Here is a 26,324-nt window from a genome sequence, read left to right on the forward strand (position 1 = left end):
GGCGGTGCACAAATGCTGCACAGCTAGCGCCATTCGACGGCCAACACCGCGGTTCCTGGTGTGTCCGCTGTGCCGTGCGTGTTATCATTGCTTGTACAGCCCTCTCGCAGTGTCCGGAGCAAGTATGGTGGGTCTGACACACCGGTGTCAATGTGTTCTTTTTTCCATTTCCAGGAGTGTATAATTTTTCTTCAGCTTCCTTGTTTCTGAGGTGGAAACTGCAAACTTGCTTCTTTGATTGGTTTGGTTTCAGATGGTTTTGTTGATGATAATCCCCCAGTATTTCAGAGCTGCTAGTTAATTTCTCCTCCACTTCCTCGAAGGGGCTCCCCTCGGACAACTACAGCCATGTCATTAGCACACATAAACTGCCGGCTATTGACATGTATTATCTACTCATTGGTGTATATCTTGAACAGCAGCGGATCTAACACACTGCCCTGCTGACCCCCTAGGGGCCTCACCACTCTTTGGTGAATTCGTGCTTGGCTACCTTGGTGTTCCAGCCTTCGCAGCACCAGTTTCCTATCTGTGCTGCCTCTCTATTCTTCTGCTGTCCTTTTCCCCTCCATTGGAGACCCTGTATGGGATATTTTTGAGAATGTGTTCTGAGGTTTTAATAGCCTGACATCAGAACAGCCCCTCATCTGTCTTCTCTTTCTTTCTTCGTTTTCCATCTCATACCCTTCCTCTGCTTTGGTGTTTGAGGTTCTTCTATGTTTCTTCTTGCTCCCTGTGTGCTCCTGAAGGCCAGCCCACACATTTGATGCATAACAGGTGCCTGGGTAGCGTGTAATTCCCAGCCCCGGCTGAACAGGCAGTTTGCATGTATCCTTGTACAGGCCAGGCCTAGGGAGGAGTGTTAACCTGAGTTGTGACCTTCTCAAATTGCCAGTTGGTCCCTCTGTGAGAAGTTCAGGAGGTGTGAACAATCACCTAAGGTGGGTGAGCCCCCTCCAAGTGGTCCCCCAGTTGGAAGGAGTACGCCACTGACAATCATGGGAGATTTTGTGAATTTTTCAGTCATTAAATTTTCATAGATTCATAAACAAAAGCAGTACTTTTTACCAACAAACTTTTTTTATTATACTAGTTGTTTGCGAAAAGGAATCTTTGTACTGATTGATTCATATTCTAGAAATAGAATGAGCCAGAGAAGCAATAAGCATCCTGGTTCAGGTATATAGTAAAGAAAGGTGTCTGTATTATTATCACAATCCACTATGTCATAATAAGTCACATCAGGAATTGTTTATCAGGTGTAGAAGTCTGAAAACGAAATTTCCCTCTAGATGGTGCTAGCTGTCAGCGTAGGGCCCGTGAGACCACATCTGCAGTGCCATCTGTTCCTTGTAACAGCTGACAATGAATGTCAAAACACAGTAACCCAAGTTCCATACATCTGTATCTGTTTCAAACCTGTAAACATGTTGAGTTTTGTGCCTACAAATTATGATTTGCAGACAGCATTGGTTTTCTGTTATCGTTTGAAGAAAACTGCTGCAGAATCGCATTGAATGCTTGTTGAAGCTTTCGGTGAACATGCTCTTGCTAAAACGCAATGTTTTGAGTGGCCCAAAAAATTCAAAAGTGGTGATTTTGATGTGAAAAACGACGAGTGCAGGAAACCACCAAAAAAAGTTCAAAGACAATGAACTGCAGGCTTTATTGGATGAACACGATACTCAGACTCAACGGAACTCACAGAACAATTGAATGTGATGCATAAAGCCATTTCTCTTTGGTTTAAAGCTATGGTAAAGGTTCACAAAGTGGGAAAATGTGTTCCGCATGAACCAAATGCAAGACAGCATGCAGATCAAAAGACCACTTGTGAAATGCTGCTCGCCAGATACAAAAGAAAGTTGCTTCTCCATTGAATAATACAGGTGATGAACATTGGATATATTTTGAGAATCCTAACCATCTTAAATCATGGGTGAATCCAGGCAAACCATCGACATCCAGGGCAAGACCAAATCGCTTTGGAAAGAAGACAATGCTCTGTGTTTGGTGGGATCAGAAGGGTGTCATCTATTATGAGCTGCTAATACCTGATGAAACCATTACCACTGATCGCTACCAACACCAAATGATCGATTTAAATTGAGCATTACATGCAAATTACCAGAATATGGAAAAAGGCCCCATGATAATGCCCCATCACACACAGTAAAATGGGTCAGGGAAACGATCGAGACATTCAGTTGGTAAATACTAGGGATGCGGCTTATTCTCCAGCCTTGGCTCCATCTGATTATCATTTGTTTGCATCACTGAACAATGATTCAGTGTATATGATAATGTACAAAAATGCCTCGCTGACTAGTTCACTTCAAAAAAAGAACAGTTTTTTTGACGTGGCATTCATAGCCTGCCGGAGATGTGGGAGAAATGTATAAATAGCAATGGAGATTATTTTAAATAAAATATTATCAGTTTCAAAGAACAGCCGTGTAATTACTACAATCAAATTCTGGTTTCATACTTCTACACCTGGTATTTATGAGTAAATCTGCACATAATTTTATATGTGTAATTTTTGACTTGTGTGGGTAATGCTGTAATTGGTGAGAGTTAATGTTTGATTTGATTGTAACTTTTGTTTTATGTCAGCGTGCTAGGAAGGAGAAACTGGTGATAGTTGGTGAGAGAGTCCAATCACAAAATAAATAAAACAAATAGTTCAATTCTTACTTCCACCTAGGTGAAACTGCATCACTTGAGTGAATTCCTTCCTTCATCATCAACAGCAGCATGTCGAAATAAGCCACATCCATTATCATCACTTTCCGAAGTTCCTACTGACCTTCAGTCCTCAGTTCCTTCACTAGTAGGGAATATATGCAATTACCTTCATTGCCTCTTGCCAACCAGGCTTGAAACCAACATCATCTGGCTTTTCTTCATCATTATTGTGCCCTAATCCTAAGGGTTACAGACATTATGATGGCAATAGCTCCAGAAAGCAACTTCTTCCCCCATGCACAAAATTCTGTATAAACGTAAATTTAGATAAACAGTGACTGTGATACGAAGTGTCATAATATAAAATGAAGAGTTCAGCCCATAATTGAGAACAAAATTCAAATAATTTTGTGTTAGTTATACAAGAGAACAGGAATTACGTAATTAATAATAATAATAATATCAAAAAATAAAAACAGTTACTTAACAAATAGGAATCTCCAGCTCTCAGGAATTTTTAATTTGAATCAAAGAATGTACAAGAAATTAGACAGTCGCCTTCAAGATTCATGCGGTATTACCATCTAGTATGCGAGCATGGATTTGTGCCTAGACTATATGGCAAAAAATAAAATTATCCATTTGGGTTTTGGTTGTGTTAGTCGGTTCAGTTTAGTTTGGTATTGCCCAGTACTATTTCACTTGCAACACTTTCTGACTTGTACCAAATCATCAATGGCAACTTAATAAGTGTTTTCACTTTCAAGCATCTGTCCCCAGATGTTTATTGCATAACTGCATTTACAATTCAGTCCATTAATGTGGCACTGATACACTCTTTCTCTATGAGAACTCAAACAAGAGTGCTGCCAATCTAACAGTAATACAAAAGCTTCCTTACATTACAGTCCCGAAACGTCATTTGTTTTTCTCCTAAGAGATACCATAATCCTGTTTATTCTGTGCACATTTTCTGGGTCCATGAACTACATTCCGGATGCTCAGCAAGTAGTCAGCATCTTCCTGGCTTCCGCGTACTGTGGCTACATATTTCCTCTTATGCCCTCATAGGAACAAATATGGTATGCACACTAGGTCTATCAATATTTGACCCCGTAATCATCGTGATCATCTGTAGCTGACACTACAGTTTTTGTACAGCAGAACAGGACCTAACCAACAATGTCCTGTTACACTACATATCCCCGCACTCATGCGGAAGACGTCACTTTATCATTTTCTTATATAATAAATATAAATCTCCTTAAGTATCTTTTCTATTTATGCATGACATCCCCACTAACTCCTACTTAAATTCTTTTTCATTGCATCATAGCTGAACCTCTCCATTTTTGGGTAAGCACTGCACAACTTACTTTCATTTGTACTTGAAAGTGACCCTGCATCAACTATTTCATAAAAGTGGTACAGACAATTTCTCTTGCAATTGGACCTTACATTGCTGCGGTACAGATCAGTCACTCCAATCTCTGTCTACCCACATAATATCCAATCCTTCATGAGTTCACATTATTTGTACACCTTATTTTTGTCAGACAATACTGCTCAGCAAATTTAACTGCTTTATTGACCAGGAACGAAGAGGTTCTTTAATACTTTTCCTCAAATTTTACCCTCTTTCTTCTCTCTCTATGTATTATTTGTCCTGTTCCCTATTCTTGCCGTGCAGTATCAATAACTATTTTCATTTGTATTTCTCTCACGCAAGTGTTTTCGACGTGCATTGATAATACTTTCTATTTTAATCTACCATGTTCTTTTATTATAATTTATGTGGGTCATTTGATGCATCACAGATTATTTCATTGATGTATTCTTTATTTCCCTCGAAAACGTGACGTGACTAAGTTGTCATTTGTCCATGGCCTTTGTGTCATGAGAGTAGGAGTCAGTCACATTATACGGCTTCATACTTTCGTATTCCCGCCTAAGGGCAGTCCTGTTAGTTCGTTGTTGTCGGGTTACTTCAACGTACAAACACTTGAGACTTAATCTGGTTATTTTTATTTGACTTTATTTCGCTTGTACTATTATATATAGTTGGTCATGGCAACTAGAAAGGAGGTTGTTGGAATATAGATAGTGGTAAGGCCATGGACATCAGGAATGTTAATGTAAAGGGAGGTCCCATCAATAGTGATGACCTGGGCATCATGTGATAAAGGGACAAGAACTGTGGAGAGGCAGTGGAGGTAATATTTGGTGTCTTTTATGTTGAAGGGTAATAAGTTGAAGGTGTTGGTCTTCAAGAGCAGAGATTGTCTCTCTGGGGGCACAGTAAGTGGCCACAATGGGGCACCCTGGGTGGTTAGGTTTATGGACTTTAGGAAGCATGTAGAAGGTAGGAGTATGGGGAGTGGTAGAGGTGAGTTGAGAGATGGACTTAAGGGAGAGGTTCTGGGATGGGTCTAAGGATTTGAGTAGTGACTGAAGATCCTTTCCTAGCACCCAACAGATTCCAAACCAACAACTTCCTTCCTAGTCACCATGACCAACCATATCCTCACCCACAGTTATTTCTCCTTAGAAGGCATTACCTACAAACAAATCTGGGGTACGGCTATGGGCACCTGCATGGCACCATCGTATGCTAACCTATTCGTCAGCCATCTAGATGAATCCTTCCTAAAAAAAAACAGAATGTTAAACCCCTCACCTGGTTCAGACTCATTGATGACATCTTTGCAATCTAGATCGAGGGTGAGGATACCCTATCCACATTCCTCCAGGACCTCAGCAACTTCTCCCCCATTTGCTTCGCCTGGTCATTCTCAGCCCAACAAGCCACCTTCTAGATGTTGAGCTCCATCTCAAAGATGCTACATCAGTACCTCTGACCATATCAAACCTACTAACCACCAGCAGTACCTCCACTTCGACAGCTGCCACCCATTCCACACTGTGAAGTCCCTTCCATACAGCCTAGCCACCCATAGTCGTCGCATCTGCAGTGATGAGCAGTCCCTCTCGATATATACCAAGGGTCTCACCGAGGCCTTCACAGACCATAATTATCCTCCCAATCTTGTACAAAAACAAATCTCCTGTCCCATATCTTTCCAGTCTCCCACCACCTCCAAAAGTCCCACCGTCTGGCCACAAAAGAGCATTCCCCTCGTAATTCAGTAGCACCCAGGACTGGAGCAACTGAATTACATCCTCCACCAGGGTTTTGACCACCTCTCGTCGTGCCCTGAAATGAGAAATGTTCTGCCCACTACCCTTCCCACCCCTCGCACAGTGGTATTCCACCATCCACCGAACCTACACAATATACTCATCCATCATTACACAACCCCTACTCCCAACCCATTACCTCATGGCTCATACCCCTGTAATAGACCTAGATGCAAGACCTGTCCCATACATCCTCTCATCACCACCTACTCCAATCCAGTCACTAATATCACCTATCCCATCAAAGATAGGGCTACCTGTGAAACCAGTCGTGATCTGCAAGCTGAGCTGCAATCACTACGCAGCATTCTGTATAGGCATGACAGCCAACAAGCTGGCTGTCTGCATGAATGGCCACCGACAAACTGGCCAAGAAATAAGTGGGCCACCATGTTCCTGAACATGAACATGCTGCCAAACATGACATCCTTCAATTCGAGGACTGTTTCGCAACATGCACCATATGGATCCTTCCCACCAACACCAGCTTTTCTGAATTCTGCGGGTGGGAACTTTCCCTGCAATACGTCCTACATTCCTGTAACCCTCCTGCCCTCAACTTTTGTTAGTCAGTGTCCTCACCCATCCAGCGCCTTCCCTGTTCCCGTTCTAGCACTACACAGTCATCGTTCTACCATCACACCCAATCTTTTTACTTCACTCCTTTTCCGATACTCCCCCCCCCCCCCTCCTCTCCCCTGCCCTCCATCTAACCTGAAGTACTTCACTGTCCACACCCCCATCATACTATCCTTCTCCCTCACCGCCCCAGCCTCCTCCTTACCCCCACACAGTTGCCACTCCCATCATGCACTGGAGCTGCTCTTCACAGTATGGTTTCAGTTGCCTGAAAATGCAGTCGTGTGTGTGAGTTACATTTGTTTGTGTGTGTGTGTGTGTGTGTGTGTGTGTGTGTGTGTCGTCTTTTGTTGAAGGAGGTCTTAATGGCAAAAGGCTTTATTTGTGATGGTCTTTTTGTTGTGCCTATCTGCGACTCAGCATCTCTGCTATATGGCAAGTAGCAACTTTCCTTTTTATAATATTGTTACACTCCATCGTCGATTTTCCATTGTTTGAAATTGAAAGACAATAATGACAATAACAAAAAACTGTTTGCTACTTTAAACACTAAATTCGAGACTTTGAGCACAAATGTTATCTTCAACCTCGCAGAGCTCAGAAGAACCTATTAAAGCCTTAACAGACAAACTGGATAATATAAATACTACAACAGAAGATATTGTAGATGTTAAGTTTAATGCAAAACAGGATATCATACAAGAAACTATAACTAGTAACGTAAGTGAAGCATTAAAAGAGCATTTCAAAGCTAAAATAACAGAGCAGGCAACAAAGTTAACAGGTATTTACACAAAGGTTAACACTCTCATAGAAAACTTACCTGATGAAGTACATCAAGTAGTAAATATAGAATTAAAGCAATATTTTCGTTATGTTAGAGATAAGTTCAACAGCGTACAGTTTGAAATATCCAGCACAAACTTACGGGTAGACTCTTTACAGGATAACAAGCTCTTAAATAATGAAACAATGGAAAATCCAGAATAGAATGTAACAGTATTAGAGAAGGAAAATAGGTGCTCACCATATAGCGGAGATGCTAAGTCGTGATAGGCACAACAAAAAGATTCACACAATTTTAGCTATCAGCCATTAAGGCCTTTGTCAACATTACACACACACACACACACACACACACACACACACACACACAAGCGCGCGCACACACGAGCTCAAATGCAACTTGCACACACATCTGCAGTCCAGGCACTGTGGTTTCAGTTGCCTGAGACTGCAGACATGTGTGCGAGTTGTTTTTGCATGAGTGTGTGTGTGCGCGTGTGTGCCTATTGTGACTTATTAAGTTGACATTTGATAATTTGATACAGGTCGATAGTCAGAAAGCTTTAGCAATTTTCTGTAGCAGAGAAGACACTTCAGAGAAGTCCGCACATGTAAGGCACAAAATTCTACATGGCGACTAGAATCACATACAAGCCATATTCATCAAATAATAGGTAATCCTTCAGCAGAACATTGTGACACAAGGTACAGGTTGCAAGTGAAATAGTACCAGACAATACCAAACTAAACTGAACCAACTAACACAACCAAAACCCAAATGGATAATTTTATTTTTTGCCGTATAGTCTAGGCATGAATCCATGCACGAATCCATGCATGTGTACTAGATGGTAATACCGCATGAATCTTGAAGGCGACTGTCTAATTTCTTGTAAATTCTTTGATTCAAATTAAAAATTCCTGAGAGCTGAAGATTCCTCTAAATTTATGTTTATACAGAATTTTGTGCATGGAGGAAGAAGTTGTTTTTTGGAGCTATTGCTATCACAGTGTCTGTAACCTACACAGGTATATTGCACAGTCCAAATATAAATTCATAATCAGTTATATTCTAGTAAAGGTTGTTTAAATTTGACAAAAAATGCACTATAAATTAAACAGTGAAAATTCCAAGTTTGAATATCAACAATATAAAGAAAAGGATTAATTGCCACTCACCATATGATTGGATAGCAGGGTATGGAGGGGGGAAGAGAAGATGTCTGGTAGCATTGAGCAATCAGGGACTAGATGGAGGCACCATAAGACTGCCACTAGGTATAGTATTGGGAGTCTATTGTGGGGGAGTAGAAAATGAGAGGAGCAGGGAAAGGAAAAGATGGGTGGGTATGTTGGGTGAGGGTGGCACAAAGTGAGGGTGAGGGGATGTGAATAGGGATGAGGTGATAAGAGAGAGGGGGTGGAAACTGGTGGGCTTAGTTTGAGGCTGGGATCTACATCTAAATTTATACTCTGCAAACCACTCTGAAGAGCATGATAGACGATGCATCCCACTGTACCCTTACTAGGGTTTTTTCCCATTTCTTCATATAGGGACTGTGGAAAGAATGATTGTTTGAATGCCTCTGTGCTGTAAATGTTCTAAGCTTACCCTCATGATCCCTATGTGAGCAATATGCAGAGTGTTGTAGTATATTCCTAGAGTCATCATTTAAAGCCGTTTCTTGAAAAGATTTTCTCTGGGTAGTTTATATCTTCAAGAGTCTGCCTGTTCATTTTCTTCAGTATCTCTTTATACTCTCCCATGGATCAAACAAACCCTCTCTGTATATGTTCAATAACCCCTGTTAGTCCTGTTTGGTACTGGTACCACACATGTGAGCAATATTCTAGAACCGGTCACACAAATGATTTGTAAGCAATCCCCTTTGTAGACTGATTGTGCTTCCCCAGTATTCTACCAATAAACTTAAGTCTAGCACTTGCTTTACTCATGACTGAGCCTATGTAATCAGTCCATTTCGTATATCCACAAAGTGCTATAATCGGGTATTTGTACGGGTTGGCCGATTCCGCACCACTTTGAAATGTTAAAAACTGACTGAATATTTATGCAGCTTCTATCAGACAATATTTCATTATAGATAACTGAATTGTCTGCTAAAAGTCTGCGGTTACTAATAACATTGTCTGCAAGGTCAACAATCTGCAACATAAACAACAAGGATCACAACACACTTCCCTGTGCCCATCTGAAGTACTTCTACGATTGACAATGACTCTCCATCCAAGAAAAAATGCTGCATCCTCCCTACCAAAAAGTCCTCAATCCAGTCACAAATTTCGCTTGAGACTCCATGTAATCATACTTACGACAATAAGCGTAGGTGTAGCACTGAATCAGACGTTTTTTGAAAATCAAGAAATACTGCATCTACCTGACTCTATTGATCCAGAGCTTTCAGTGTGTCATGTGAGAAAAGTGTAAGTTGTGTTTCATGTGTTTGATATATTTTGAATCAATGCTGGTTGGCATATACGAGGTTGTTCTATTCGCGATACCTCATTATGTTGGTGCTCAGAACATGTTCTGAGATTTTATAACAAATCGAAGTCAAGGATATTGGACAGTATTTTTGTAGATCCCTTCTACTACCCTTCTTGTAGACGGGTGTGACCTGTGCTTTTTTCCAAGAACTGGGCAAGGCTTTTTGTTCAAGGGATCTACAATAGGTTATAGTTAGAACAAGGGCTAACTTAGCCACAGATTCAGTATAGAATCTGTTAGAGATTCCACCAGGCCTTGGAGGTGTGATCAGTTTTAATAATTACAGTTGTTTCTCAACAATGCTAACCATAACACTTATTTCACTCATCTTTTCAGTGGTAGGAGGATTAAATTGAGACAATTCGGCTGGGTTTTCCTTTGTAAAGGAGCTTTTGAAAGCAGAATAAAGCATTTCAGCTTTTGCTTTGCTGCCCTCAATTTCAGTTCTTGTCTCATTCACTATGGACTGGACACTAACTTTGGTGCCACTAACAGGCTTTACATTGACCATAATTTTCTTGGGTTTTGACCATAATTTCTTTGAGTTTTGTGAACAATCATTTGACAATATTCTGCTACGTTAGTTATTGAAGGCTTAACACATTGCTGTCTTGACAGCCAAGCACATTTTATTCAGCATCTCTCTGTCTATAGTTCTATGCTTTTGTTTTTCATCTATGCTTTTGTTTTTCATGTATGCTTTGTTTTTCATCTATTATGCAGTGATCTCTATTTCCTTAGAAGTTTCCTTACAGTGACTGTGTACCATTGAGGGTCCCTCCAGTTATGAGCTGTTCTACTAGGTACATATTTTTCCAGTGCATGGTCAACCATTCTTTTAAACTTGAGCCATAGCTCCTCAAAATACTTCTGCTCTGCACTGAAAGTTTCAAGTTCCTCATTGAGATATGACACTACTGATTTTTTATCTATTTTACTGAATATAATATCTTTCTGCTTGTTTTAGCTGTCCTTTGTTCTTTGGTAATCACTGTTGCCTCAACTGCATCATGTTCACTGATACCAGTTTCAGTGTGGACGTCCTGAAAGAGGTCAGGTCTGTGTGTTGCCATTAGATCCCGTATACTTCTATCATGAGTGGGGTTTCGAGTTATCAGCTCTAGGTAGTTTTCAGAGAAAGTATTTAGTGACATTTCACAGTATGTCTTGTCACACCCACCACTAACAAAACTGTAACTATCACAATTCATTGTTGGATGATTAAAATCTCCTCCAGTGATAACAGGGAACTTGTGTACAAGTGAACTGAGGTTTTCTCTAAAGTTTTCAGTTACATCGGGAGATGAGTCTGTGGGTGATAGAAGGATCCAATTATTATTTTATGCCCATTACTGATAGTGGGTCTTGCCCCAACGATCTGATTTGAGTTTCCTGTCTATTGTGAAAAATACACCATCTTCATTTTCCATTTGCCTATTCTTTTGATACACACTTAATTTGTCCCCAAAAATCTCACTGCTATGAAATTCAGGCTTCAACCAGCTTTCTGTACCTTGTATTATGCGAACTTCACTGTTTTTTCAGGAGCGCCTCAAACTCTGGCACTTTGTTGCAAATGCTTCAGCAGTTAACCATTAGGATTTTAATATTTTCACCTGTTGAAGGCATTTCTTTTGATCTTACACTGATACTTCTGGGTTTCATACAGCTATCATTATCTAGATTGGATAGAGAGTTGCCTAATCTAAAAAATCCTTGTGTGCACCCCACCACAGTTAGCAACCACAGTAGCAGCCTCCAATGTGTATCCCTTCACTGTACATCACGTGACTGGAAAGAGAGCTTTCTTGAAGGTTTGTGTGACCTACTCGATTCTGATGTTCAGTGGTAATTTAGTTTTATTGCCTTGTCTCATGGTGTCTGACTTTACTGTCTTCTTGGTTTGTCTTTTCCCATCATGTCTACAGATTCATGTTTAACATACAAAAACCAGACATCTTTATAGTGCCACTTCACATGCAATATATGTAAGAGGACAACCTCTCGTGTTGTCTATGGCTCCTCTTCCCCCCCCCCCCCCCCCCCCCTCCAAAGGGGATGTCCTGAGACATGTTCTACTCTGTTTTGTCTCAAGTGCCTACAACATTTGTCTTACTGTGTGAGAAAAAGTACCACCACAGCTGTACCTTGAGAATGTCCTCATTGTCTCACACGACCAGTTTCGGCAGCACAATACTGCCATCCTCAGGCCCCACCACTGCCAAAAGAGTATCAAATTTCTCCTTGGCGCATTTATTGTGGGGTCATTGTTACTAGTATACGTGGGCTAGCTTTCCTCAGGAATCTCTGCTCAACACTGTGTTGTTTGAGAGACAACATGGTGTCAAGTAGAGACTCCTGTCGAAAGCTAGCCTACGTATACTAGTAACAATGACCCCACAATAAATGCACCAAGGAAATTTGATACTCTTTTGGCAGTGGTGGGGCCTGAGGATGGTGGTATTGTGCCGCTGAAACTGGTCGTGTGAGACAATGACGACATTCTCAAGGTACAGCCGTGGTGGCATTTTCTCTCACACATATCATCAGCTGAAGTCCCTCGTCCATGCAGTAGGATGGACATCCGTAATTTGTCTAGTTGTTTGTCGGTCTTGTAAATAAGTCAAGGGAAGAATGCCAGTTATCCATAAGTAATGTGCAACCTTTATCCAACTATGGTTTACACATTTTAGCACTATATTTGTACTGCCCAGAAAGGTAGGACCTGTCACGTCATCACCGGTATAAATTTTGAAAGAGAGGCAGTAACCAGAACTAGATTCACAATTTTTTAGACCTGTACATGATATGTTGCCCGTGTATGGATATTGCGTTGAACATAAGAAAGGCAGCCTCTGAAGTTCATTAGACTTTCTTCTACAGCTGTGTCCTGGTAAGGAAAGTATAATTCAAAAATTTTAAAAGAAAATACTAAATGATGGGCTCTACTTTTTTCTGTATATCACTTCAGTCTGCTTTCTCTTCAGCCATGATACAAAATAATATTGAATCCCTCTCTACTCATTGTGTCATGACAAATAGCTGTCTCCAAAGTCCTATTTTTGTGCCAGTACAATTTCGTTCCAGATTTTTGCAATTGTGACATCAGGATAAGTAATGCAAAATATGTCCTAATCTCATCCAGCATAATTTCAAACAATTTATCACCTTTTCAGCTTCTTTTTCTGTGTTTGTTGTTCAGTTGTTTTCTCGTATAAGCAATTTTTGTGCCGCCTTTATTGTTCAGTTGTTTCCTCGCATAGACATTAGTCTCATCAAAAATCTGTTTGAACAATTGCCCCATCCATATATTCTAAAAATGTATAGTTCACATGCTGCATGTACATTTATTAAACAAATTTTCGCAAGCCCCACTTCAGACATAGAATGTAAAAGGATAACAGGGTTATTATCAGTTTTTTTCCAGTCCCATTCACTTTGTTTAGTCTGTGTCATACTATGAACATGTGTTGAAGAGGCCAGTGCACACTCATCATTATCATCACTTTCATCAATACGTTCATAAATATATTTACATTGAACTAGTGCTTGTGGTTCTTCATACCTGTATCACTAAAAGGCAAATCACATACTTCATTATCACTGTTGAAAAGAGTATCAGCAAGCCTTTGCAAATCCTCCTCACCACCACCACTAACTAATCGCTTCACTATGTTGGTTGTTTGGTGCGATCATCTGCCACATTATATTTGTGGCCGTGCTTCATTTTAGAATACTTTTGAGAGTTATCTGTTAGTTAGAAATTGGACCCCATGCATTCATATAGTGAAGCTTGCGTTTCCAAGCTGAGCATGTCATGCAGTTTAAATTATGTAGTCATGTCCTGCAACCTACAACTCATCACAAGGGTGATTGTGTTAATAGCTGTCAAATATTTTCTATTTTTCAAAGGTGATTTTTACATGCGCCTTTAAGAATTGCTTCGTACTGCATTAGAAAATGTATGTCTGGTCACTGACCTTCAAATCCTTTAATTATGAAGAAAATCAAAGAGGGCAGAGCAGCCTCATGTAAGTCATAAACAGTTTCGTTAGCTGTTTTTCTTTTTGTAGTGTTTCATATCATATAAACTAAAGTTTCTGTACTCAGGACAGAAACCTTTCCCAGTGTAAATACTTAATTAGGAATTATTCTAGTCCTTCCAAACCACTAAAATTGAAAACAGTGTTTCTGTACTACAGTGTGTTTCAGGAAGAATAGTGAATATTTTAGGAGGTGGTAGTACTGACTAATTTGAATAAAACATTCTGTATAACATTTGTGCAATTTTTATTCGTTACAGAGCTACAGCTGTTACAATGTAACCTAAGCAAATATTCACGGAATGTGTTAGACTCCGACAAATGATGAAGTCCAAAATTGATTTTCGTTAATTCCAACTATGATTTGACTACACATTCGAATTCTCTTTGCAGCGCTATATGTAACTCTTGTGAGGTCATCTTCACTTTCTTTTACGAGGACAGCAAAGTTCATAATGTGAACAACGAACTCATCTCTTTGTATTTACTTTTTCTTTCTACACTTCACCTTTCTACCATCCCCACAGGCAAAAATTTGAAGAGGTAGGACCAGGGACGTAGGTGGTCAAGAAATGTGACAGTTTATGCCAATCCATCTCCCGAGGGTGTTGTTTAGACGATGGGTCACCTAATGACTAGAATGTGCACATACCGCATCTCATATTTACAGGGAAGTGTTTTTGAAAACATGTCTCCACAAAAGCATGTGTGATTTCGTCAGACCACCAATGTGAGTTATGAGTGTCATTGATTCCGTAACAATTGGATTTGCAATTAGGTTCGAAAAAATGCCAATCACCTTTCCTCAGCTCCTTCTCGAAGATGTTGCATCTGCTGTAAATGATAGGGATTGAGGTCATCCGTACATGATGTCCACCATATTCTGGTATGCGAGACACGGGTATGTTTAGAAATTTACTTGTTGAAGGAGTGCATTCTACGAACATCTTACAGTACTAAATTCCATACAATCAGCTGGCATTTCACTGCCATGACTTGCGTCACCAGTGGAGGGTCACATGACTGACTGGTATCAGTTCTACGATATCTGCAGTGTGACAAAGTGGCCAGCGTGCTCTGTTAAGGAGATCACTATCATGCGTCACGAGCTTTATTATAATATTAATATGAATTACACTATAATGTAATACATTCATTTGAAGAGTCCATGTGAAGATACTCTTCATTGTAATAAAACAAACTGCCCAACTGAAAGTCTTACCTCACACTTAAATTCCACTATATTACTAAAAAGACATTTAATACACTGCGGAAGTGCATTAAATACAAATGTAGCCATGAATCTTACTACCTTCTGTACTAATGTTAAGACCTTGAAATCTTTATGGACTGGTCTTTTTATATTACATTCATGTTATGCATCTTTTTTGATAAAAGAGAAATATTGATAATTGCAAGCTAGTTAGTTAGCAAAGGACATTATGTATATATAGTTTCAAATAGTTGTCAAAATACTGAATTTTTAGTAGATGTTCTAAAGATACTATTTTCATTACAAAGGATTCCTTTGCTTATTAGTGAATGGAAATATGCCAAATCAACAAATTTCTTCATGTTTAAATTATCTCCAGCTACATTGTGTTTGTTATAGAAATTTGTAAAATGAAAACAATTAATCTGTTCATATGTACAATTTATTGATTCATCTGCAGTAGTAAAAAAAATAAAAAATAAATACACCTAAGACAAAGGTGAATTGGATAGAAACTATATACAGGTGATATACAGATATGTGCAAATGACATTAAATAAGATGAGAGATGAAAAAAATATTGTTGCACATGATTCATTGTGTGTTGTGTCTCTTTCTCATAAACATCCACACACCAGCCGATGCAGACAAACTCCCCCACTTTGCGACATCAGACATCTGCAAATAAATAATTTTATGTTAAAAATTTGCTATAAAACCACACTTACATTGATGCAGTTTTTATTAATTAATATGTTTGTGCACTGTGTAGGAATTCATTTAGTTCAAATCATTTTGAGGCTTTAGTGTTTCATATTACAGGCATTGTAAGCAGAATAATTGTCTTGCTTGTATATAGATTATGTAAAATTAATGATGAGTCTGGAGGAGCAAGAACTGCATGCACATTCCTTGATGGACTTACTCTAACTAGGCAGCATCATTTCAGTGGATTTCATTGTTCCATGTACAAATATTATTCCAAAAAGCAAACTTGCACATCTCTTTTGCTTCATAACATCTCATGTTTCTTAATTTTTCACACATATGTCCTAGAACAGCAGTTTTGTTTTCTTTTTCTTGTTTTTCTCTTTTTATTCCAGAGAGGTTTCTTTTTATTTTGTTAGTATGTTTCTTTTATCGTCAGTCATCGCTGTTTCAGCAGAGATAATACCTAGTATTTATAAGCTCAAAATTGAAAATAAATCGGACATTTACGTGAACTGAGAATAGTGTTTCAATATTTGAAAGAAATTTCGAGTTTGTATTAACTAGCAATAACGAGGAGTAGGTTCTATCTGCCCTTTTTTGTGACTTCTTACACATATGTCAAGCTGTCAAGAAGAGAGCGAAAAATGATGCAATGCAGACATTTGACTTCATGCCAAACACTGACCATTACTGAGCAACTTTGTTCAGCCATCAATAGTTACCTTTCCCATTTTGATATCATTTACGTAAATCAACACAGTATGCTAAAAGCATAACATTTAATGAAATGTCACTCATAGTGCTTCAGTATTAAGTTTGCCGGCGAATTTTCCAAAATGTTGTGGGACTTGATAATTAAAAAAAAAAAAGAATAACAAGGAAGCAGTTCATAGACAGTAGCAGAGTTAAAATTAAAATAAAATTCAAGTAAATATAATGTTGCAAAAGTGATGTTACTCCTTTGTGGGAGCAGCACAGAGAGTTATTGATGATACATAATTTTATAAGCAATGTATCTTATTACATCATAAACCTTGCGTAAAAGTACAGAAGCTGTTATAAACAATCCCTAAAGTGGAAGATATGTGGTTCATGCACATGTAAATTAAAAATATAAGCTAAACATCGAGTTACATATTCTTTTACATTGCTCAACCTAGATTATGGATAAATTTTAATTAACATTGCAACACTTTGAACTCATCAATGCTTTATCCCATTGAGCTTTGATGTAACACCTAAAAATAGAAAAGAACTCATTTTTCAAAAAAGATAGTACTCATCAAGAATAGCAAATCCTTCTAAAGACATTGTTACACTGTTTAATGTTAATTTTTAAAAATATTTATTTATGGAGTATGAGGAGCTTATGTGATCTTGTAGAGTGTTGAAGAATGGAATGGGGAATAGGATGTGAAGTTACATACAGAGTTTCTTGTGTGTAAAGCACTACCTCATTTAACAAGTCATTATTAAACTGAAGAAGAAAGACTTGAACTAAGTGTGACGTTGTACACATTTATTGTTCAAGAAACACTGCTTAATCACAAAATATTTGAATACTCCCTTTGTTTTGAAATATGTTTGTTGGTGGTTTCAGAGTTAAGTGATAGTAGGCTGCAGATACAAGTTTTTGGGATACAGCATGTGTTTGGTCCTACAGTTTTTGGTGATAGTACTGTGACATTCCCCTCTGAAAATACTTTCTATCTGTGAAAAACATCAAGTTGTATTGTGATCCGGATTTGACATTAAATTGTACATCTTTCTGTATCTGACTGTATGAACCAACTCTCAGCATAGAAGAAAGCAAGGGCATATTCTCCAGTAGGAACAACTATAGCAATGTGCAAAGGTGTTTCAACCTGTCTTTTCATTGAGTGCAGCTTCATTATCATAATTTCTTTTAAATTTATATATTTTTCACTTGTTAGGCTAATTTATACTGTAGGTTTAATAATAATTCATCATATTTAGTTTCAAAGAGAGTATTTCACCTTTAAATGCGAACATTTTTAGGTTAGGCTTTACCGTGACTGTTACTGACATTAAATGAAACAACAAGTTTACTGTTACCAGTCACCTACAGTATAAATTAGCCTAACAAGTGAAAAATATATAAATTTAAAAGAAATTATGATCAATACTATTGCCTTTTACTTGTTCAGCCAAAATTCAAGTCTTGCTTGTTTAAGGTATTCAGGTCTGATAACAATAAACAAAAGAAAGCCACACTTTCTCTTAATCTGTACATTTTTTAGGTAAATGATTTTAATGTAAATTATTCTATATTTTTGATCCATTTCAAGTACTTGTGTAATAATACGTGCTCAGCTGTCTTTTATTCAAGCTGTCTAACATGTACACCCTTGTAAGACCTATCATCACTGAACCTGCAATTCTCAGAAATCTAAAAATGACAGAGATAATAACTTTGAAGATCACAGTCTTGTATATTACAAAAAAACTGTAGCAAATATGCAGACCCTGTTGTTACATGAATAACAACATATGAAGTTAACATTTCCCACTGCACTTGTTTCAGTAAAAAAAGCATCCATAAATGCGAGATGGAAAGAAAAAAAGGGCCTCTTGTCAGAGAAGTAAAATTTTCGGTACAAGCAAAAACATTCAGGGTTGTCTAAAATGCCTATTTTCTTTTTTCAACAATATTATGAAAAGGATAGTTGCTACTCACCACATAGCAGAATGCTGAGTCACAGATAGGCCTATCTGTGAATCAGCATCTCCACTAAGCAAATAGCAGCTTTCCTTTTCATAATACTGTCATTATTCCATCCTGGATTTTCCATTGTTTTATTTTCTTTTTTGCATATTATTGTAATTTACTTCATTCCGTAAACACTTATATCATTTGAAAGTTGTTTGAATCCAACAGAAGTCAGTTATATCATTAAAAGCAATTGATGTCAGTCTTTTGAGAAAAGGCCTCTTGTTGTTACAGAGAAGTAACAAGAGACCACCTTTGGAAAGCTCAGTGATGTGTATGCAGTGGTTCACAAAATAGTATTTCCTAAATTTTATCAGCACTTTAAATAGCTCAGAGAATCTGTGTATATAAAAAAAGAATGTATTATGTATACAATAATGCCAAACAAGACAAATGGTCCCTTTTTATATGAGAGTTACAAACACCTACTGATGTTACCAATCTGCAGTTTGCAGCCCTAAAATCCCAGCTGACAGTTAACATTACTGTAACAACAAAAACCCACACCTACAACACATGTTAACTCTGCTGTTGCTACTAGGAGCAAAAAAGGTGAAGTTGCTGTGAATACATCTGACTGACTAAATCTCTTAAAGAATAATATTGCTAACAAAGTGCCTCACATACAAATGATGAACTCAAATTGAATATATTTAGTAAATATATTCAGTTTGAGTTCATCATTAGTTACAAAGGTAGTGTACACTGCAAAATGTTCATGGATGGAAATGAATTTGTACACTGCATCTTTGCCAACGAAAATGGGCTTGTTTGGTTTCTTGGCAGTAATTCCAGCAGGGATGACAAGACAATGAAAATACTGTCTTTGTAAAAAGAGGATCTGTTGTGAAGAGAAATAGAAAGTGTCCCGAAGTAGAAGCAGATACAGGACCAGAACCTCAAGTCAGTGACAGTGAGGACCTCGAGGAGGAACCTGCCCAGCCAGATATTCTAGAACAAAAGACAAAGAGGAGAGGCAAAAATGCTCTTTGTGGATGATCTTGAACAGCTACCGATGCAAGTATTTTAGAAGTGAAAAATGAAATCCTTTGACCACCATGTAATATGGGATCCCAGTAATTTATATTTGAGGGTTTTGTGAATTTTAGGTGGCTTTTAGCAGCAAAATTTGATCGAAGATATTTCATAACATGGAGTAAAAATTCCAATACTCCAATACTGGGAGGGGGGGGGGGGGGGGGGGAGTTTGTGGAGCACACTGACTTTTCTCAATTTGGAGTCATTTATTTGGTTTTAAATTTTTGTACACTGCAATGTGCTGTTGGTCTGAAGAGGTTAACCTCTTAATGTTAACTTAAATAAGTCTTTACTGTTTGACAGAGGACATTTTTAGGGTGATATAGAAGCAAAATTAAATAATAATCAGTGGCGATAAAGTGAAACTTTAAACCTCTTTTAACTCACTCAGATTTAAAGGTAGAGATCTCTTTTTTTTTTTTTTATGTTCCGAATTTAATCTTGAACATAAAAATTACGCTCAAAACCCAAAATTTTTGACATGAGGTCCTTTTTGCTTTCCATCTCACAAATAATGAACTTAATTAAAATTAAATTTCATACCTGTCGTTTGTCTGTCAGTTTTTCTCCATGTCGACACCAGAATGCAAAGTGTTCAGAATTATGCCACTTTCTGCTTTTGTGTTGAAGTGCCTGTAAAAATAAATAAAATTAGAAATTTATTCTTAACCTGCTATCATTTGTAGCAATTTTTTTGTAACAGTTTTATATTACATGTTCCACTCGTTGGACAACTTCTTCCTCACTATGATGCTGATGTGTTTTGTCACTGCTGTTGTTTATTCTGATCTGTGAACCTTCAGTCCAAAAGTTTTCCAGTGGTTCCCGTACTATTTTACCCATTATATTTGGTTCATTTGATGGCTTATAATATGCAACTTCTATTTTGTTTCCATCTTTGGTCTCTGTCAAATGAAAATTTTATAAGATAGCACTCAAATATAATACTAAAAGTGCAAAAACCAAATTATGTATATCACTTACTTGTTTTTATGCCAATACCCCATATATGTAAGGTGTCATTTTGCACTTCTATAATGTCACCACTTTCCATAACATTGCAGAAGACCCTTTTTTCATCACCTGATAGCCATTTAGATGTAGTCCTCACTGTGAACTTCATGGTTGACACTTTCCCGGTACCTGCACAAGTCATGTATCAAATTTCAGAGTGGACTGTGACTTCTAACACACCTATCACAAAAGACAGGCTATTGGTTTGGACCGGCTGACAAGCCTCTGTTATCAGGGAAGTGGTATATCTTATCTCTTACCCACACAACACAAGATTACCTCAATATTGCGTTATATCTAAAAGCAAAGAAAACTGCGACTTAATTAATGTGAAAAAGAACATGTGTCTTGCCATAGTAAACATCATTTTAAGCTCTATAGTATGCAAACACAATTGGCTGCTTCATTTATACGGATTTTAATTGTCCCAGTTGTCTGTTCCCATCGCATCATTGTGATTTATCATGCTAATAATCCATGGAATTAACTGACAAGAATAGGTTGCATACTTTGTAGCCATGTACACTTTACTAACTGCAAATAGTTTTCGAGCATTCCAGTAATAATTTTCCACTTTACAAAACACAGAATGTTGTCCATTTGCCACTTTTTCCTCGTCCTGAGTGTGCTTATTGTATTGGTAGTCATGTTAGTGTCTTTAACAATAATCGTGTAACAAGAGCGTTGCATTTTTTATTTGATGCTGTAATGTATTTTCTTTAATTAAGCATCGAGCAACTGAAGCCTTTTTATCGTACATTTGTCAGTGATGTACAGTTACCAGAAAATTAGCCATTGCAGTGTTCACAAAAAACAGCCTCCATTACTATATATATATATATATATATATATATATATATATATATATATATATATACTGTACACAGAGCACCGCTATTGTAGTAGATTATAATAATGTTGCTATGTATTTATGAAAATAGCTCACCATTCATTTTTGTGGTCTTTTGTTTTCCTTTCCCTCCCATATTATTTTGTGTTCTTCCTTTTTTTGACTGAGGCAGTGCTGTGAAGGCAAACCTGCAAGAGAAAAATGTATAAGGTACTGTACACAAACAGTCCTGAAAACAACTGGTAGCCGTCATGCGTCACAGTTCTCTCTGCCACTCAACCTAGTTAACATCACTTAACTCAGACACTCTAACAGAGAGGGCAAACATAACACTACATCTGTTACCTTCGAAGCTGCTAGCTGAATGAGAACTATATATCTCTTAGCATTCTATTTTCTGAATATTTGTTGTACATGCTGTAAATTACATTATTTAACAGAGTTCTATGTATCCTCATTTAATGTTGCCATTAAAAACAACTTTTTGAAAAAGTGCAATATGATTCCTTATACAATATTTTGGAAACACTTTCCTACATTGTGAATTTGTAGACTGCTAAAATTGTTATATTTAATCCAATTAATTTTTCCAATGTTTACTTGGTTTTTCTTGGGGTGATACAGCTTACATAGTACTTTACACAGAAGTCAAGAAAAAATGTAGCTAGTTCAGAACATTCTGACAGTGTTGTAACTTACATATATATGTCCATGGTTAGTTCCACTGATAAACTGTAGTGATGTAACGATAAATTTATTGCTACTGGATGAACACAAGACACAAGTTTTCAATTAAACTGAAGCTAAAGACAAGTTGTCTTAATGCAGCCGCACATCTCAAAACCTGCTCTATCAATGAAGGTGTGTATTTAAGCAGATAGTAAAACTGAGATATCATAAACCGCCATGCATCAGATAACAGGATGCTATCTTAACTTTATAATCTGTACCTTCTAAGCGGAATTTAAGTATGTCATATCTTCTGTGTGTTTCAGGATAATCACCTTAGTCTTGTAATAGCGGTCTTGCACTTAAACTCATATTATAAGAACTGTATATATGTTCTTTTCTGAAATTATTTAAAAACTAGAAACTGAACATTAATTTGTATAATTTCAATGAAAATTTGAAAAATCTTTTTAGATGTATATTTTTTATTATATTCTATATTGTATTTTGGATTACTAAATAACATGCAGTTTTGTCTCTTTGTCTAATTAAAATTCAGACAGTTAATTAATTCAGTTGCATCAATCATTGTTCATATCTCACATTTTCCTTCTACATAAGTGATGCAGTTGTTGCTTGTACAGCACAGCCAAGAACTTACAGTATTAACTTCTATGCAAATCATTTAGTGCATACCTCTTAATCACTGTTTTTAGCTAAAGGTAATCTTTCTAAGTTCCAACAGTTACAGATCACATATCATGTGTACTATGTATACCAGAAAAGACTTTTTTTCTATTTCCAAAATATAAAAGTCAAATATGAAGTTTTTTTAAAGTACTTGCTTTGAATCTGGTAAGAAAACAAAACCCAGAGCAAGTACCATGAAACAGATTAAAAAAGATGTAAAATCTCAGGCTGTTAGAAAATTCAGATCTTTTATAGGAAGGTACTTGATTTCTTTGTTTTTGCTTGATCTTCAAAAGGCTTATTCTTGTTTGGTCAGATTATAAATAGATACCTGTTTCCATCCAGCATAGACTATCTCATTATTTCCAAATAATAATTTCCATAAACAATTACATATTAGTTTATTAATACTGCCCAGTTCATTTTAATATTTAACATTTCATCTTCAGGTACATGTGGTGTGCAGCATATGGGTTAACGTCATGTAGGTGAAGTTAGAGGTCGTACCAAACACCTTAGCTTTGTGCAGTAATGCGTTGTTGTCCTGAGTGCTGAGCGACTCCATTTCTTTGTTCCCAAGAGGTGGCCTTCTCAGTTGATTGTTGCTTGTCAACTTGTGTATTTAAAGAGTTCTCCACACCTTAGTTGCTGGCAAAGATCTTTATAATTTGACATATGTTATTGTATGCAATGCCATCAAATTTATGTTGGAAGGTGCAAATGAGGGAGCAAAAATCTCATTGAGATAAAGAGAATACAAAGAGGTTTGGGGGAACATGACTACAAGTCCTTCCCAAGGTTTCACTAGTTCAGGAAAGTTGCCAAAGAAGGAGGAAAAAAAAAGTATATTTAAATAATTTTGACGTAGGATGTCATGCGACTGCCCCATAATTTGTGTGGGACAGATATTTTTCATTTCACATTTTCAGTATCATAGCAAGTGACATTTTCCATTACACGAAATTTTTTCCCCCTCTTTTGTTTTATGAAATTTCCCTCTTGTAGTGTGTGATTGGACTTTGTTTTGCCTTGGTTGAACCTTTGTATGACTGTTTCATTTTTGGCTCTTGAGAACTATTGACTTTGAACATTTATGTTGATCGAATTATTATTTGTACTGACATAACATGTTAATACAGTCATACAGTGAAACATGGACGGTAAATAGTTTGGACAAGAAGAGAATAGAAGCTTTTGAAATGTGGTTCTACAGAAGAATGCTGAAGATTAGATGGGTAGATCACATAACTAATGAGGAAGTATTGAATAGGATTGGGGAGAAGAGAAGTTTGTGGCACAACTTGACCAGAAGAAGGGATCGGTTGGTAGGACATGTTCTGAGGCATCAAGGGATCACCAATTTAGTATTGGAGGGCGGTGTGGAGGGTAAAAATCATAGGGGGAGACCAAGAGATGAATACACTAAGCAGATTCAAAAGGATGTAGGTTGCAGTAGGTACTGGGAGATGAAGAAGCTTGCACAGGACAGAGTAGCATGGAGAGCTGCATCAAACCAGTCTCAGGACTGAAGACCACAACAACAACAACAACAACAACAGTCATTTACATATTCACTAGTTGCAGCTTACAAGTTATGCTAGATACGAGTTTGTACATGGGATTCAGATGTCAAACTGCAGTTTATCATTCTGCAATATTCCTGCCTGTGTCGGTTGGGATTCCACTATTGTCATGGAGTTGATGGGTACTGCAGGGCCAGACTCAATGCCGGACAGAATCTCAGTGTCACCACTAACTAGTGCCGTATAGGACAGTTATATTGTTTGCCAGACAGTGCGGGGTATAAAGCCACATCACCTACCTGGAGTCAGGAACTGGACTCATTTGCAGCAAGACAAGTATCCACACGGACAATGCAGCAGTGTCTGGAGCGCCACAATCTGTCAGTGCGGTGATCATTGTTTTGGTATGGCAGCAGAGAGAAATGTGCCGAAAGTATTGCACCCGACAACAACATTGTACTCAGGAATGGGACCACACAGTCCTTACACATAAGTCCTGATTCTGCATACAACCTCTCGAGTGACATAACCATGTGTGAAAGCTCTGAGGGGAACTAATGCATAAGGGTCTAACACAACACTAGACTGCACAGTTCCTGTGCTGTCTTTGCCTGTCTTGGTGCACAGAGTGTTCAACCGTTGGCCTGGCCGGCACATTCTCCACGTCACACACCCATCTGAAACATCTGTTCTTAGGTTGCTGAGAGACTCACACATCGTCACTCACCAGCTGATTTGTGGACTCTGTCATAAAGGTGGATCAGTGTGAAATGACACACCCTTATGTGTAATCCCAGCTCAGTCCAAATGAGTGCCCAGCCAGGTTACAGCATTGTGTGTGTGTGTGTGTGTGTGTGTGTGTGTGTGTATTGTGCTAAATTTCACACACCCTGTAACCCTCCCCCCCCCCCCCCCCCCCTCCCTCCCACCCAATTTACTCATGTTACTTTCCTACTATGTTGCATACATATAATTTTCAAAATTTTGTTATTTGCCTTCCTTCCTTATGTTGCAGTTTTAATGGCCAGCAGTTTACTTACATGACATCAGATATTTTTAATGATGCAAGTATTTTTCAAGGTAAATTTTATCGCTGTGGTCACAGAAATAGGTTTCATAGCAGGTGCAACTTGTTAGAATGAGGTTTTATTTGTCATTTTACTTATATCAGAAATCTCATATCCTTAAGAACAAGATTTCCTTACAAAGAGTTTCGTTGGTGTTAGTTTCTTTCAGAATTTTGTGAAGAAACACATCTTAAACACATTGCTTTTGTTACTTCAGTTTTATTTGTACAAGCAACATATTGTTAACGACAGAAGCTAATTGTAAAAACAAGTCTGTTCCAGTACTTAGATCATCTGTCTAATATGCAACAAGCAGAATTAGTTCTTTTTGCAGATGACACTAGTATTGCAATTAGTTCAAGGATACATACAGCAACAGAAGAAATGGTATCATTGTTCTTAAAACTACAGTTGACTGGTTTCTGCGAATGGTCTCGCCCTCTGTTTTAAAAAGACACTGCATATTCAGCTCCGCACACGTAGGGGCACTACACCAGTTATAAGTTAAGACATGGTGAAGAATTAATAAAAGGGGTGGAAACTTCAAAATTTTTAGGTGTCCATATTGATGGGAATTTAAATTGAAAGCAGCAGATTTTGGAACTCCTAAAACAACATAGTTCAATCATTTGCTCAAAAACGCACTGTAAGAATAATATATGGTGCTCACCTGTGATTGTCTTGTAGACATCTGTCTAAGAAGTAGAACATTCCGACTACTACTTCACCATATACCTATTCCCTCATGAAGTTTGTTGACAATGGTCCACTAGAGTTCAAAAGGAAGAATGATACATAATTACAATACCAGAAGGAAAAGTTACATTCGTTTCTCCTCATTAAGGTTGTCTTTAGCACAAAAAGCAGTGCACAAAGCTAGAACTAAAATTTTTGATCGTGTATCCAATGATGTAAAATGTCTGACAGACAGCAAAGTAAAATTTGAACACAAACTGGAGAAGTTTCTCCTTGTCAACTCCTTCTATTCCATTGTAATGTGTATTCTATTGTAATG

At 37.8% G+C, this 26,324-nt stretch overlaps 2 protein-coding genes across 2 annotated transcripts in view; one reads left to right on the forward strand and one right to left on the reverse strand.

Moving 5' to 3' along the window:
• Nucleotides 1-26,324, forward strand: part of LOC126440349 (pre-mRNA-splicing factor ATP-dependent RNA helicase PRP16-like) — a 183,608-nt gene that overhangs the window by 75,357 nt on the left and 81,927 nt on the right. The window lies entirely within an intron of this gene.
• Nucleotides 15,527-26,035, reverse strand: LOC126440350 (uncharacterized). The gene is made up of 6 exons (XM_050090638.1): nucleotides 25,980-26,035; nucleotides 21,457-21,548; nucleotides 20,481-20,639; nucleotides 20,211-20,401; nucleotides 20,040-20,129; nucleotides 15,527-15,694 (listed from the first exon to the last, which is right to left on the reverse strand). The coding sequence occupies exons 1-6, from the start codon at nucleotides 26,018-26,020 to the stop codon at nucleotides 15,611-15,613; spliced, it is 657 nt and encodes a 218-aa protein (XP_049946595.1). The 5' UTR covers nucleotides 26,021-26,035; the 3' UTR covers nucleotides 15,527-15,610.

This window comes from Schistocerca serialis, unplaced genomic scaffold (assembly GCF_023864345.2).
Source record: "Schistocerca serialis cubense isolate TAMUIC-IGC-003099 unplaced genomic scaffold, iqSchSeri2.2 HiC_scaffold_1362, whole genome shotgun sequence".
NCBI classification, from domain to species: domain Eukaryota; kingdom Metazoa; phylum Arthropoda; class Insecta; order Orthoptera; family Acrididae; genus Schistocerca; species Schistocerca serialis.